The sequence below is a fragment of the Dipteris shenzhenensis genome, chromosome 16, assembly GCF_047967505.1.
Source record: "Dipteris shenzhenensis isolate YYH24624 ecotype China chromosome 16, Dip_SZ_1.0, whole genome shotgun sequence".
Lineage (NCBI taxonomy): Eukaryota > Viridiplantae > Streptophyta > Polypodiopsida > Gleicheniales > Dipteridaceae > Dipteris > Dipteris shenzhenensis.
This window is the reverse complement of record NC_141611.1, coordinates 28,939,205-28,952,469: the sequence shown is the minus strand read 5'-3', so window position 1 is coordinate 28,952,469 and position 13,265 is coordinate 28,939,205. Positions and strand designations below refer to the sequence as shown.

General features: G+C 40.4%; 1 protein-coding gene across 1 annotated transcript in view; it reads left to right on the top strand.

The window, feature by feature from the left end:
- NSF (AAA-type ATPase family protein) overlaps positions 1 to 6,259 on the top strand; it is a 96,437-nt gene extending 90,178 nt beyond the window's left edge. Inside the window, exons 14-22 of the mRNA XM_087386790.1 lie at positions 3,187 to 3,397; positions 3,489 to 3,620; positions 3,713 to 3,773; positions 3,866 to 3,925; positions 4,492 to 4,550; positions 4,650 to 4,737; positions 4,840 to 4,962; positions 5,398 to 5,463; positions 5,577 to 6,259. Of these exons, the coding sequence (XP_087242916.1) occupies positions 3,187 to 3,397; positions 3,489 to 3,620; positions 3,713 to 3,773; positions 3,866 to 3,925; positions 4,492 to 4,550; positions 4,650 to 4,737; positions 4,840 to 4,962; positions 5,398 to 5,463; positions 5,577 to 5,714 (938 nt within the window). The 3' untranslated portion in view covers positions 5,715 to 6,259. The remainder of the gene's footprint in view (positions 1 to 3,186; positions 3,398 to 3,488; positions 3,621 to 3,712; positions 3,774 to 3,865; positions 3,926 to 4,491; positions 4,551 to 4,649; positions 4,738 to 4,839; positions 4,963 to 5,397; positions 5,464 to 5,576) is intronic.
- Positions 6,260 to 13,265: the final 7,006 nt, after the last annotated feature.

The following is a 13,265-nucleotide window of genomic DNA, read 5'->3' as shown; positions in this document are numbered from 1 at the left end:
TCATGCTGATTTCTGAGGCAGACAATCTCTCTCTGACATAATGATAATGAACCTCAATATGCTTTGTGCGAGCATGGAAGACGGGATTCTTCGCAACTGCCAAAGCACTCTGACTGTCTGTAAAAATGGAGCAGACTCCTGTCTCATACCCAAATCAGCAAATAATCGCCTGAGTACTGCAAAACTGAAAGCCCCAAATTTCGAGCTTGAAATTGCAACCAGAAAGGGGCAATAGCACATAAAGCCCCAAAATTTGCAATTTCAACAGAAAGCCCCAAATGTTTGGACTAAATCTGCAGATCTGTCTGCAAGATTGCAAGCAGAACCAAAAAACCCCAAATTTCTGAAGTAGATTCTGCAATTTGATTGCAATGTCTGCAACAAACAAAATGCCCCAAATGTGCTCCCAAAAACTAAGCCAAACAATGGCTGTCTGCAAAATGTGCCTACCAAAGATCACCTGCAAATTTCTCCTGCAAGAAAGAACTTGTGCGCAGGTACAACCTGTACGGCCAGGTGATGTATAGACACTCAACGATGTACGGATGCTGGTACGGGCAGCGCAGGTAAGCTGGTACGGTGCTGTTGCAGGTACAGTACGGGTAGGTACGGTAGGTACAAGCAGTACGGCGGGTACGACAGCATGTACGACTAGTACGTACGATGATGACACAGGTAAGTACGACTAGTACGTACGGCGACGACGTAGGTTTGAGCAGATTCGTCAGGTACAGCAAGTACGACAGAGTACGAGCAGGTACGGACGAGTGGCGCAAGTCCAGTACGGAAATGACGCAAAAGGTACGGCAAACGTACGGACGACGACCTGTTTGCAGATACCCCGTACGGCGAACTGATTGCAAATACACTGGTACGGCGTCAGCGCAGCTAGCGAAATGTGTAGGGTAACAAATTCCGTACAGTTGTACGGACTGTACGGACGATCTTTGGATGTACGGACTGAATGTAGCAGTAGGAGCTTGGGCCGGAGGCAAGAGCTCAACGAGGCTCTGATACCATTTGTTGGTGCAGAGACGAGACACACGAGGAGAGAGCAAGCACACAAAGCTCAAAAATTGATACAGAAGATGTGACTAAAGTCACATCATATACATGGATAAGGTTGTGCTTGCTAAGCACACCCTGCAGGTCACATGGAAGTGTGCCTGCCAAGCTCGGGGGAAAAAAACCTCCACTAGTTGGAGTTAAAAAGTGCCCCGGGCCTACACCTAAGGTGTCACCCTACACTCCCAACACATAGGTGCTAACAGCACATGTCCCATAATTATCTCCCATATTGTATGATAGTAGCACTTGTGTGTATATCCCTTGATTTGCGACTGAACTCTTCGTGTGTGGGTAACATCTCTGCAACCCAATTTCAAGCTACCAATGTTTATTAAATGGAAAGCGTAACAATGGTGAATTCATCTGGGAACAAAATGTGGGAACTTGTGCTCCTAGGTCCGCCCTCCTCAATGGCTTCTTTCAATGTCCCAAAAGATAAACTCTCTCATGTTGTACCATGTGTTGGTGTCTACTGATCTGAAGAACATCCAGCCATGGACAGAGGAACACCTCTGGTAATTTACTTTTGTCCCGTGTGAACCAGCAGCCATAAAGCCCAATAGAACATTCAACAAATTTATTTTCTCCCTTTTCCATTTACCACCAAATAACTCTCTACCCAAGCCTTTCACTTCTTATTTGAGCTCATTAGTTGCAATGCCTCTTAGTGTGGAGGCTTGGAGTGCCAAACTCCCATACAGTCCTTTATATGGGGGTCTCAGTGTGAAGATGGGGCCTGTGTATAAACTGACAAGCAGGATGAGAAAGGGATGTGAAAAAATTGATGCCATGATGCATGCAGGTAAGAAGAAAAGAGTATGCGAGCTGGTTGGGCCATGACGTACTCATATTCTTGGGAGGAACCGGAGGAAGAATGCAGCATTTCCAGCCTGGAGTGCCTAAGGAAGGAATTCACTTATCATTGCATGCAACTAGCTGAGTTTTGTAGCCTGTTTGGATGGAGGACACATAACAAAGCAGATCTTTGAGGTCTTAGATGGCCACTATTTCGTAGTGTAGTGATGATGACTTGGATTTGCAAGATAAAGTGATGGATTACCTGGATATGGATAAGTCTGAGGAGGTTGTTCCTCTAGTTCACATGCTGATGTTTCTTGTTACTGGGTTTGCCTGCCACAAGGGAGTGACGGGGGAAAAAGTTGGTTCAGGTTATTATGGATCTGGGAAAGGCAGGCTTCCTTTGTGCCTGCCAGATCAAAAGACCAAGCTCGCATGGGGTTAGTAGGTGGTTTTCCAGAGGAGGTAGCAAAGCAGAGAGGGAGAGAGAAGAGAACCATTTCCATTCAGTGATCTGTACAGACTCAAGATGTATATCTTCTGTATTGGGAATCACCGCTCCATGTAATTCTTTATGTTTGTACCATGTTCTTGTGATTTCAGGTGCTGATGAATCAAAGAGGTCAAACACAGGAATGGGTTCTAAACCGCAAGACGGGGTCATTAATGAGTTGTAAACAATAATTTGTACTCATAAGTAGTCAGTATACTTGTTTGATAGTGTCTTATATGGATATGTGAGTATGATTTGAAAAACAGCGACGACGGGGATGAATGGTAAGACAAATAAGAAGATGAAATGTGGTGGACAGCTACTTGATGGGCGGGAGTCTGAGTGTGCAGAGGGGATGGGGTTTCTTACGATTTCATTGGGAAGGAGACTGTGCTTGTGAATAGAATAAAAACTGAAAGGCATGATTCTGAGTCTGACACAATCTACGCTGGGGGCACATGTATAAACATATGCTCTTCACCAAAATTGAAGGCCCTATTTCTATTACGCAGCTTAAATGCTTTGTGGGCATGTGTATAGCCTAGCACATGTCTTGTCTAGCGGGTATTTGTCTGCTTTTTAAGAGACCTCTGTGAGAAAGTGTCAAGATAGCATGGACTTCCATGAATAAAGAAAAATGCATGTTTCATGTCTTTGAATGTAAAAAGAGGTTGACAGAAGGTCTGGAGCAGTGTCAGGAAAGTCTTAATTATAGCTCATCCCAATAACCAATTCCTGTAGAATAACAAAGAGGATGATTTTCCTTTTAAAGTAAAGAAAACAAATCCAATCTAGTTGCTGCAACTATTTATTTTTTGAGTGTGCAGCTGCACGGACAAAAAACTTCAGTGGGGCAGAGCTCGAGGGACTTGTCAAAAGTGCTGTGTCTTTTGCATTGAATAGACAAGTAAGTTTAGATGATCTTTCAAAGCCACTGGATGAGGACAACATCAAAGTTACAATGGATGATTTTTTGTTCGCACTCCAAGAGGTGAAGCCTGCTTTTGGAGCAGCAATGAACAGTCTTGAAATGTGCAGGTGACTGCTTTAATTTTTTTATTGCAAGTTTTATCTATTTCTTAAGGAAGATACTTTAGCCGCTAAGATTTTTGCATTCCATAACCTGCAGATTAAATGGAATGCTGGATTGTGGGGAAAGGCAAAGGCATATCCAAGAAACTGCAATGACACTTGTTGAGCAAGTAAAAAGAAGTGAGCGTACCCCCCTTCTAACTTGCCTTCTTGAAGGGCCAAGGGGCAGGTAAGATGAAATAAGAAGTGGATCTTTGGGCTTTCTTTTGTGCAGGCAAATTGGAGTCTAAAGCTAATAAACATTGTTTGGTCTGTATTTAGTGGTAAAACCGCCATCGCTGCAACAATAGCTATCAACAGCGAATTCCCTTTTGTCAAGATTGTAAGACTTATTTCAATTTTCTTGACCTCAGTGTGGCTTGTACATAAACATGCCATTGAATTTGAGTCGTCCATATATGTACAAATTTTTAGGTTTCTGCTGAAACAATGGTTGGCCTTAGTGAAAGCAGCAAGAGTGCAATGATAACAAAGGTATGCCTTCAAAATCTGCTTTGCTCATGTCAAGTATTGTAACTACGCAATCCAGTTGTGTAGAATTACTTGGTTAATGCGACTAATCATTTCTACGGCTCATAGTCACAAGAAATGTTTTGTCTGTTTCGTTGTTTCATGATTTCAAAAAGTTTTCTTTCGACTTTTCGGACGAAACGGATAGGTTTCGAATTGATACTTAATATATACCCTTATAGGGACGAAAAGACATGTTATATTTAAGTTAGAGTGAAGAAAGAGAAATACAAGTCAAGATACTAAAAAGGAAATTCAAAACACAAACACATTGGATTCTTGAAAAAACAAGGCAGAAAACGTGCTTTTTTATTTGGGCGAAACAAAGGTTTCGTTGAGAGCGTTACGTCCTATTTCGAAACGTTTCGTATGTTTCGTGTTTTGAGGTTTCGAACAGGACGAAACGGGTTTTCATGTGAGTATGTTGCGGCTACATTCAACGGCTCAACTTGACCAGAGAGGACCTAGTGTTGCCTCCTCACTGATTCGAAGATAATATTGACAAATCTGGTTCATTTCTTCCTCTGAAGGTCTTTGAAGATTCTTACAAGTCTCCACTGAGCATTATTATTTTGGATGACATTGAGAGGTATGTGTCTCTTTTTCTAGATGCCTTACTCTGTTTGCAAGTTTTCTGTCCTGATTTGAGGAGTGTTTGTACAACTAGTGATGACTGCTATTGATGCAGGTTACTTGAATATGTAAATATTGGCCCCCGCTTTTCAAATCTTGTTTTACAAACTCTTTTGGTGCTTTTGAAGAGGATACCTCCAAAGGTAACATTCTGGATATGCTTCCTTGTGTAAAACAGGCGTTCAAGCATGTTAATTATGCTTGAAAAGAGTATTAATGCCGCTTTTGCCATACTTCATATCCAGGGGCGGAAGCTTCTAATCATTGGGACAACTGGTGCGGCTGATGTACTGAGTGAAATGGGCTTGGTTGATGCCTTCAATGTGAATCTTCATGTACCCGAATTGCAATCTGCAGAAATCAAAAAGGTTTTTCCTTCAGTGCATTTCTCTGCCATGCTGTTACCAGTTATTAATTCATGTGATTCTTTGTTTCTCTAATTTTTTGCCTTAGAGTGGAATATTCTCTCTTTTCCACCGGATGCATGATTCTTTCAATTTCTGAGCTGTGGAAATCAATAGTATAGTTGTCAGTAGGCCTGGTCTAGTGAAGAAAGATCCATCATGTGATTTTCGGTATGTGAGGGCTTGCGTGTGGTAAAATTAGGTGTTATGTACTTAAGAGATGTTTTGAGAAGTACTTTCCACTAGTAGTGTCAGTGCCATCTTATTTTCTGGTCTTAAAATATTGACTGTTGTCTCGACTCTCATGTGCTTTAAATGATTCTCTTATATATCATCTTATACCTAGCTGCTTTCATCATTCGCTTTGGGCCCACACATAGCATCTCTATTGGCTTGCAGGTGCTGGAATTGCTGAATGTCTTCTCTGCAGCTGATCTGGATAATGCAGTGACGGCATTACATAAGGTATGCTTGTTAAACTCTTGACATCTTTCTCCTGAGATATTGGTGGTGGTTTTTGGTTATACGAGGGTTGCTTTTCATTTGAGACCGCTTCTGACATAAATGATTTTTTGTAGCTACCAATCAAGAAACTGCTTATGGTGGTGGAGATGGCTGCCCAAGGAAAAGATGGGGAAGGTGCTGAGGCTGTCTATTCAGGACAGCGGAAAATTGACATTCATACTTTCTACGACTGTCTCCGTGATCTAACTTGAGTTGCCTTCAGCTATCTGCAGCACTCATCCAGCAGCATTTGTTTTCAGAGCATATTGTCAGTTTCTCTCCTATGCAGAAAGTACATCCTTGCAAGGGGTGTCTTGCCTACATGGAGCAACTACACTCTGACATTCAATTCGTCACTTGCAAAAGCTATGAATGAAACACCACCACCAAGTCTAGTCTTTTTTTGGTGTGGGACAACACCCTCCTCATGGATTATATCAAAGCTGCTTTGATGGTCTACAGAGGTAGTTGGCCTGTTTAAGGTTTTGTAAAGTACACATTTTTATTCTTTCTAAAGACCATAAATTTATTCTTTGAGCACTAGTGATATTCAGCTGCTCATGGCTCACTTGCCTAGAGAGCCAGTCCCAGCACCTGCTGCTAGCAGAAACCAAGCAGTTTTAGTGTGGACTAGAGTTGGGGCCTGCGGATTGCAATTTAATTGAAAAGATATCATTGGCTGAGCAAAAGCAACATTTTAGTTAGGTGGACAAATGGTTGCATTACATGATTTCATGGTTCTTTTATTTTCTAATATGCTCAAACACACTGTTTGCATAGTTTTAGGTTTATTAACTGTATCCAAACATATTCTTGGATCTTTAATGTGATATAAGTCATACGTGCAGCTGGTCTTTTTATACGCAAAAGATGTTAATTTACTTTCTATATAGTGTTATGTCTTAATGAATGATATGGTGGGCTTGGTTGATTCTAAAACTGAGGTATGGTGCCTTTTTGGCAGGAATAATGTAACTGGGGGTTTAGATTGATTTCCACAAGCTTCACCATCATCTAAGTGAAAGAAAACATGTGGAGGCCTTCTAGACTGAACTGCCCACCACATGTCCAAGTAGGAATTGATGCATGCCCCCGTGACACACACCCACCCACCTTGTTTTTGTTTTTATATTACAATAAGCAGTCCCCAAAGTAGGGGACAAGCAATAACAACATCATCAGATCTCACTATAGGACAAGAAAGAAGGATAGTCAAGATCGAGCATGTAGACAATTGAAGAACAATTGCCATAAAGATGCTTGGAAGAAGTAATATTTGGCGATGGACGAATTACCAAAGACCCTACGGTTTTCCCCTTATGTGCTAAAATGTGCATATGAATATTTAGAATATTCAGTTCCCCATGTAGCTGTGGCGAGCAAAGATTATCCACAGAAAGTAATATGAGGGCTTTATAAACACGATGTGCTCGCCATTTAAACTCTATGATAAAGACATGAAACAAAGGATATCCTGCTTTGCAAACATCATAAACTATATATAGACAACCAAGATTGATTAGATCATGCCAAAATGAACAATTGCTTGCCAAGTAGCCAACTTCAAGTGTTCCGCTTTCTTTTTTGGCATGGTGAGCATCCGGTCCAATTGCTCGTGGCGAGCGGCTATCCACCCAAAGGGTAACCAAGCTTAGTACAGGCAATATAATTTTCCCATGCTATAAATTTAATGTAGTGGAAGAAGTTTAGACTTTTGGAAAGTCGCCTATAGGCCAACTACCAAACCATATAAAGATAAAATATGTCGCCTACAGGCCAACTACCAAATTATATAAAGATAAAACATGCATGAGGCATGAAAGATCCCTCGATGTTTTGGGGAGTGGAGGAGTGTAGATTACTAAGCGATTCATGTATTCAAGCATCGGATGAGTAGCAATTGCATATAACGACACACTAAGAGGATAGCATTGGCATACTAGACAGGAAAGAGTCTATTCATTAGTGAGATCACCAATCAAAATGCTAGCTTTTTTACTATCTTGATAGAGACAATAAAAGATATGTTGCATTTCCCCCCAAATCTTGGTGATTAGTTTGGGAGATGATATTCCATTGCACAATATCAAATGCTTTACCTACAATAAGAGAACATCTTGCTCAGTGTACTTAGTGTATTCAATCCCGACATATGCATTAGCAATATCATCTATGGGGAATGAACACATATTGGGTAGGGTGTAAACCCATCATGCAAGGAACCTTTGATACTTCTTAGGACATAATTTAATCAACCCTTTTTTCCATCTTGTAGGCATATGTTGAATTTCCCAAGCACGATTAATTCTATAAAGTAGTGCAAGTGAGATGGCATCCCAACATTGCAAACGTTCGGAGCTTTCCTTTTACACATGATTTGATGGCATCTTTCAATTCTCTTTCCTTAAAAGGAGCTTCAACTTTTGCACGACCTAATTAGGAGAGAGAAATGGACCAACATGTTGAATAAGTTATTGCATGATATAGCAAGTGACTTAGAAACAATGTGCCCAAACTGTTAGCATAATGGCTAACACAAGTTGTGCCCATGAATTAGTCTAAGTAACATATTAAACCCTGCAATATTTTCACTTTGCCTTTGATAGTGCAAACCTTTAAAAAATCCTCAAAGGAGCAGCCCTTATCAATGAAAGCCCTTTGCCTGGCCTTGGTTTGGCACTTTTCAACCTTCCTACGGTCATTGCATTGTAAAAATTGTCTAGCTTGACATAGGCAATTAGCCTCAGCATGAGATAAATCCTAAGGTGACTGATTTTCTTGAAGTCTTGATAGGTGCTTTTAATCTTGGCAACATTCTCCCTCAGAGTATGCATGTAGTTCTTGCCACACTCAAGGATTACGTACTGCATATGGTTTACAATGCATAGTCAACATCAATGTGGTAGTGTACCAGAGCAATGGCATCATGCACCATGTCTTTGTATGCCTAATGCTGCAAGAAACTATTGTTTAGAATAAGCAACCTTTTATTTGGCAGCCTATCATTATGGACTTCATAAAAAGACATCTTTAACCAAAGTGGAGCAAGATTCGAATGTGGGAATGCATAATCATCCCACATATAGCAAGTAAAAGCATCCTATTGGTGTGCATTTAAGCATATACCAACTATCTACACAAGCCTGATAAGATGACTTTGTATTATACTGAAAAGTATAGCTAGGAAGCAAATTTCTGTGGCTTTCCAAAGGTCAGCAAGACCCAACTAGAGTAAGTCCATTGCACATTCTCCAAGGCTAGCATGTGCGTATGACCAGAGGTATTAACCCTTGGCTGTGGAGTATTATTGAAATCCCCACAAAGAAACACATTTTTCCTCCAAGGATATTGTTGCATGGCTTGCCAAATTAATGCTCTATGATGCGATGATTACAAGGCATAGATCAAAATAACTCTCTTTGCAGAAGACATTGCATGGCCATCCATGGACCTTCTTAGTCACCGAAGGCCAAAACAAGTTGAAGGACATGTTTAACAAGAGCAATCACACTAGAAAACGAGTTGTCACCCACATAGAATATATTGTATCTTGCAAAATGTCCTATCTACCTTCATAAACATGTTGGTAATGCTCCTTTATTCGGTTGCAATTCATTGATATATGCCAATACAAGTTTCCATTTTTGTGGGTCACGTAACTCTTGTACATTGTAAGTCAAACATTTGATTTGTGCCAGCATATTAATAGATATGTACACTCTCTATCACACAAAAAAGCAACCAAGACTACATGTCAACCTCAGGATCCTATACATGATGCGTGTGTGACATTACATCCTATTGACCACGCAACAAAAGAGCAACTTCGTCTTCCCAAAAAAGAGTACAACCTGCTATCATTGCAGCCCAAGTAATGCCAATACTGGTATTCCTAATAGGGGTGTGCTCATTAGAGGAAGTACCAGTCCATGTACGCGATAGAAGGGCCCTCCTAGGTGAGACTTTTTTTATTAAGGTTGGCCAACCTTCATTGGGATCTTTTTTGCTAGCTTTTGCTTGAGCTGTAGAAGGCATTGGACCATTATTGTTAGACTAGAAGAAGTAAACCTTGGTCTTTTCTTTATCTTGAATAGCCATAGCTAGCTTATTAATTTTATTTTAATTCTAGAGGTCCCAAGGGCATCCTTTTTTTGCACAAAGGTAGGTATTGCTCCAAAGGCACATTGTAAAAAGCCAAGGGACACGGTGAGTCCATGTGCCCAAATTTTTTGCATTCAAAACAAGCATAAGCAAAGAGACCTATATAAGCTTATAAAAAAGCACCCATGACATCATTATTTACAATACTAGAATAAAATTACTTATGGGGACACCCATGGCCCACAAGATGCAAAATCTATTAGAATTCCCTTTTTATTGGGCAGATAACACACCACCTTGCACAATGATGCTTAAATTTTTGGCAAGCTTCTCCAAGCATTGGGGGAAATCAACTAACTTTTACCTATACTAGGCAACATGCCTAATTTGCATTGGATAGGCTCATGTAGGAGACCAATGTCCTACCATTTGTTGCCCATAATAAAGAGGAGAATGCTCTAGAAGCATTTGCTTATGTTGTTCATCTCCCTTCAAAAAAAAAGGATGCATAATGCTCCTTTTGCATAAAAGAACCCCCCAAGGTCCCTATCAACCAATTTCCCACATCTATCATTTGAATTGGGAAAAAGATAATAATGACAGTCTTGGCATATTCGAGGGGCTAGCATGTATCTTCATAGCCCTCGTGCATAACCTTAAAAACCAAATGTGAGATATGAACACGGATTTCTTCCCATACGGAGTTCAAGTGCTAAAGATCTCAAGTGATGAAGTAGGAAGTTCATTCACTTGACTTGTTAAGAACAAGTTCAACTCTTCTGTTTATTATGAGATTTGAGTGGATAGCTCCTCATAGAGCACAAATAGGACAGTGGATCGAATGTCACATTAGAGCTTGTGACATGGACCTTTCATCATCAAAAGAAAGCATGTAAACCACAATGATTGAGGAGGAATGTGTGAGCTTGTGTGCACTTAATGGAGGTCTAGTATGGGTGGCATCATCTTGTGATTTTATGTGGACACACATGATGATTGTTGGAGTCTTTTTGCCTCTTTCTCACACCTATAATGTCAACACACTACTAGAATGATGTAAAATTTGAGATAGTACAAACATAATGATAGCATAGAGCGATAGCAACACAACAAAGCAAATAAGAAAGAAGTAGTAGCAAAAAAAGCACAAGAGCAAAGCATTGAAGCATAACAAAGGTAGAAGAAAAACAAAGCGTAACATAGCAAAAGCTAATGGTCAAAGAGCAACGCAAAGCAATGAAGGAAAGAGACAAAGGGTGAAGTACAACATAGGGGTAATAGAAAGCACAAAAACAAATTACAAAAAAAGAAGCAAGGGCAAGAAAAGCACAGGTAAGCAAAGCAACAGGAAATTGTAGCACAAGTGAACAATAGCAAAAAAAGCACAAGATAGTATGAAACCATAGTGTAATAACAGAAAGTAACAAAATCCCTTACGTCATGGAAATAGCTATTTTCTTCATGCTATGAAAATACACCAAGGGAATAGAGATGAAATACTAGGGAAGTAAAACGAAAATAGAGGGGACCATGGGAAATAGCACCCCATGCTCTAGACCTCATGGTGCTATTTTTCTTTCATAAAAATTATATTTCCTATATTACTTGCTTAGGGTATTATTTTATTTTATTGCCATGTTGACTACAACAAAGTATTCCATAGGAGCGCACTGGATGGAACGAGGTCTCTAGTGAATACTTTGCGTGCTTTTAGTTAGACACCTAACTAGACATGTGTTTTGCTAGGCTAGATAGTTAGTACTGTGGGTGTTTCCATGTTAATACTAGTGTCGCTAGGTTATTGGTGTTATTGTAAAACTGAATTGCTATGTATTTTGATGTTTGTATATCAACTATAATTGTGTTGCAATTAGTTGGTGTGATGAAAGTATCGAATGGTTGACAAAGGCCAAGGGCCAATATTGTAAAAATAGTGAATACTAAGCCATGAGCTAATTTGTCTCATTAATTGTGGATGAGGGCATATTAAGCCTTGTGATATTTTGAGCTCATGGTTGAGTAACCCCTCCAATTGTAACAAGGGATACTTCTATATGTACTATTATTGGGTCTTTGTTTTTTGGATATTAAATACTAGAGATGAGAAGCAAGAGCCACCATGTAGGGGGGATTTTCTCTTGATTCCTTGTTCATGAATTTGTGGACATGGTTGATTTGTGTTTTTCATTTCAGTGGTACCAGAGCTTTGGTACACTCCTTGGGGGAAGTTAGCAAGAGATTGACTAAGTGCAAGGCCGTGACATAGATTTTAGACACTTATCTAATAGAGATATATATATTTCTAATAGAGAAGGGTGCCATGTGGTGAGCAATGGCGCCAAACTTTCTTGCAAGTTGAGGCCCTCGCCCCCTCTCTAATTTCAAAATTACCAACCTAAATTCCCTCGCTCATTCAATGCCTGTGCAAAGCACAGGTAGAGAACTAGTGTATCTAGCCTCACTAAAGTGGGTGTGAGGCTTCCTGTAGAAAGGTAGAATGGCTTGCATTTGTGAGCAAGTCTAGGATTGGCAAACGACTTGTAGGAAGAAAGTGATCAAGTACGCATTAGGGACCTCTACTAAATATCAATTCCGTGGGGGCACAGAGTTTCAAGAGAAATTGAAGGCGTCAAATTCGAGAGAGAGCAAGATAACAGCTAAGGTAAAAGACATAAGACCAAAAGAAGACATGGCTGATAGGTCAATTGTCGAACAACAAGCAAAGAACCCACTCAGTGGTCTTGGAGAATCTTAAAGGCAGTAGCCTACAAGCAGTTCGATGAATATAAAGAAGCATTGTGTTTGCGGTTGTCAGCAGAATCATGATTTTTCCCAAAAGCAAGGAAAGGTTGAAGATGGCAGGTAAGGGACAGAAGGGCAATGGGATTCTTTTAGGAACAACATTGACAAAGTCCTACTGAACCAAGGCATCAAAGAATCATCCTCAACTTCTAGTATTTGCTGCAAGAATGGGATTATATGCTCGTGGATCATCATTATTCCAAAATGTGTGGAATATTTCCAATAGCATTTAGACCAAGCAGTTAAAACATGTGGGTGTGTATGTGCCGGTCCTGAGTCGCAAGCCTAGAGGCAGCTCAGGATTCTATCTTGCTCACCCCGTATAGGGGTGCTATTGGCACTTTCAATTTCAGTACAATGCAAAAAAAAAAAAAAAGTGTGGAATATTGGTTGATGATTGCTACAATAGCGCTTGGAAGGACGTCTTCCAAAAAATAATTCAAGGGTAGAAAAGGAGAATACTTGTTTAAAAGAAGAGGGTTAAGACCTCCCACTCGTCCACATCATTTTTGAATCCATCTGTTTGAATAGGCCGCCGAGTCGATATAGTGTCCTATTAATTAATTAGTTCACGACGGGGGAGGGTGCTATTAATTCGATTAACCTAAGGCGCTATGTGAGAATTGATAATTCGATTATAAGGTGCCATGTATTAATACTACAAAGTATCCATAGTTTCCAGATCCTTCTATCATCGCCTCTGGCGAGTATATGAGGGGAGTGGGCCAGAGGGAGGAGGCCAGAGAGGGGGAGGGGGAGGGAGAGGGAGAGGGAGAGGGAGAGGGAGAGGGAGATGAGATGAGAGGAGTGAGGGAGGGACGGGGGTGACAAAGAGGAGATGGATTGGTGGTGAAGAAAGG